The sequence below is a fragment of the Propithecus coquereli genome, unplaced genomic scaffold (assembly GCF_000956105.1).
Source record: "Propithecus coquereli isolate 6110/MARCELLA unplaced genomic scaffold, Pcoq_1.0 Scaffold39, whole genome shotgun sequence".
Lineage (NCBI taxonomy): Eukaryota > Metazoa > Chordata > Mammalia > Primates > Indriidae > Propithecus > Propithecus coquereli.
In genome coordinates, this window is record NW_012149618.1 from 4,680,542 (window position 1) to 4,682,690 (window position 2,149).

At 35.6% G+C, this 2,149-nt stretch overlaps 1 protein-coding gene across 1 annotated transcript in view; it reads left to right on the forward strand.

The window, feature by feature from the left end:
* The first annotated feature begins 470 nt into the window (after positions 1-470).
* Positions 471-2,149, forward strand: part of CLIP4 (CAP-GLY domain containing linker protein family, member 4) — a 47,440-nt gene continuing 45,761 nt past the window's right edge. The window contains exons 1-2 of the mRNA XM_012652435.1: positions 471-531; positions 1,631-1,792. Of these exons, the coding sequence (XP_012507889.1) occupies positions 486-531; positions 1,631-1,792 (208 nt within the window). The 5' untranslated portion in view covers positions 471-485. The remainder of the gene's footprint in view (positions 532-1,630; positions 1,793-2,149) is intronic.

The window sequence follows — 2,149 nt, forward strand, 5'->3', positions numbered from 1 at the left end:
ATGGGTGGTTTGGTAAAGATCTAGGCTTTATCTAGATCTATGTTTGATAAAAACATAATTTTTTTAATATTTGATTTTTTGAGGGAGGATTCCTTGACTAGCATGTTGTCATATTGTAGGAAGGGAGTGCTTATATGTTTTTCAAATATCATCATGCCTATTAGAAAGAAAATTCTTATGTTTGAGAGGAACATATTTGGAGTGGAGATTACTTTGGAATAATCTTTAGGAATTTTTTTCAATCTGGTGATGAGTTCAATTTTCATTATTATTGTTGAGTACAGATTTATAATTTACTCTCAAGAAGCCAGTTCTATACTTTTTACTGAGAAGTAATTCAGATAAGAAAGACTAAGACTTGGTTCCTCAGCATTGGGTTGAAAGTAACTGGTACTTCAGCAGTTAGGTTGTTACCATATTTTTCTTGGCTTCTTCAGATTCTTAAGAGAGGTTGCAATGTGAATGATAGAGATGGATTGACAGATATGACTCTTTTACATTACACCTGCAAGTCTGGAGCTCATGGCATTGGTAAGTATGTGGTAAATCTATTAATTGCTTACATCATCTGCATTCGTTCTTATATAATCAATGTTTATGCCAAGCGGGAGTCCCTGGTTGATGATAATGCTGCCTGAAGATGTGAGGATTCAGTTAGGGTTTTCCAAAATCCTTGTTCCCTTTTCTCAGGGATGTGTTTATACCCACTTGGTCCCTCTCAACTTTTCTGGAATGGGCTTCTTGTCTGATTGCTTACTAGGTGAGAGTAACTGGTAACATCCTAAAAATCTTTGAGGGTTTACAGCAAGGTTTGACAATCGAAGGCCAGTCTTCCAGGCATACTAATCCCCACAGATGCCATTCTTTAGGCCTGTTTAAGGTCTGTTCCTACATGTGTAAAATATGTGTGTATTTTCCAAAGTTGGCATTCCTCTGTGTTTTACAATTTTATAAACCTGCCTCTCTTATTTAACTACAGGTTGTGATCATCTCTCCCTGTTTCCATAGGCTGATACAGTGCTTCTTAAATTATTGGTGGTGAAGGACTCTTTTTTTTCTCTTTTTGCAATCCATCATGGACTGATACTTTTGTAAAATAAAATAAAAATGACTTTGTAATACAAAAATGAAATAAAGACATAAAATATAAGCCCAAATATTTTTCAGAAGGCATGAAATTACATTTCAACTAATATAATCAGAAGAAACATTAAACAGGGGGAAAAAGTTACAGAAAGTACAAACAGATTACAGTTTGGGCCTGGCGGTGGTCCACAGAGTTCACTTTGAGTAACACTGATAAAGTACGTTGTATGTCTCTGTGGCTTCGCAGTGTTCCATTATATGGATGTCTCCATTTATTTAAGCAGTTTCTTATTCTTGTACTTTTAGGTTATTTCAGAATTAATAATGAACAGTGCAGTAATGAACATCTTTACAGCTAAGTGTTTACCTGCATCCCTGAGTATGATTGTTTTCTTAGAATAAATTCCTGAAAGGGAAAATTTTGAGGTATAAGTATATATTCAGTATGTTGTTTGCTTTGGCTTTTAAGATGAGGTAATGGAAAGTCATCCATTGGAACTTAATATTTGTACTGCAGCAAAATAATTTCGAAAATCTTCTGTAGGTGATGTTGAGACAGCTGTAAAATTTGCAACTCAACTTATTGATCTGGGAGCAGACGTCAGTTTGCGGAGTCGCTGGACAAATATGAATGCTTTGCATTATGCGGCTTATTTTGATGTCCCGGAACTTATAAGAGTGATACTGAAGACATCAAAACCAAAAGGCAAGTATTATCAGATCACCATTAGATGTTATTAGTGGAACACTTTAGTAGTGGCATAAACATTATAATTCAAGGAGATTTGTACTTCTAATCCTTCTAATCCTTCCTTGGAAACCTCATGATAATATCACTCTATTTTGCAATGAATTTTATTGTACTAAGAAAATAATTATTTTAACCAGTGAGGACAAGGACTTTATCTATCTCGTTGTTGTATTCTCCCAGTGTCCAATAAGCACTAGTTGGAAGGATGGGAGGAAGGGAGGAAATTAACAGTTGGGGACTAATCAGCGGGAGTAAACAGAAAAGTGGCAAAGAAGTAGGGAGGAGAGGGAACACAGGAAAGAGAGGACGGAA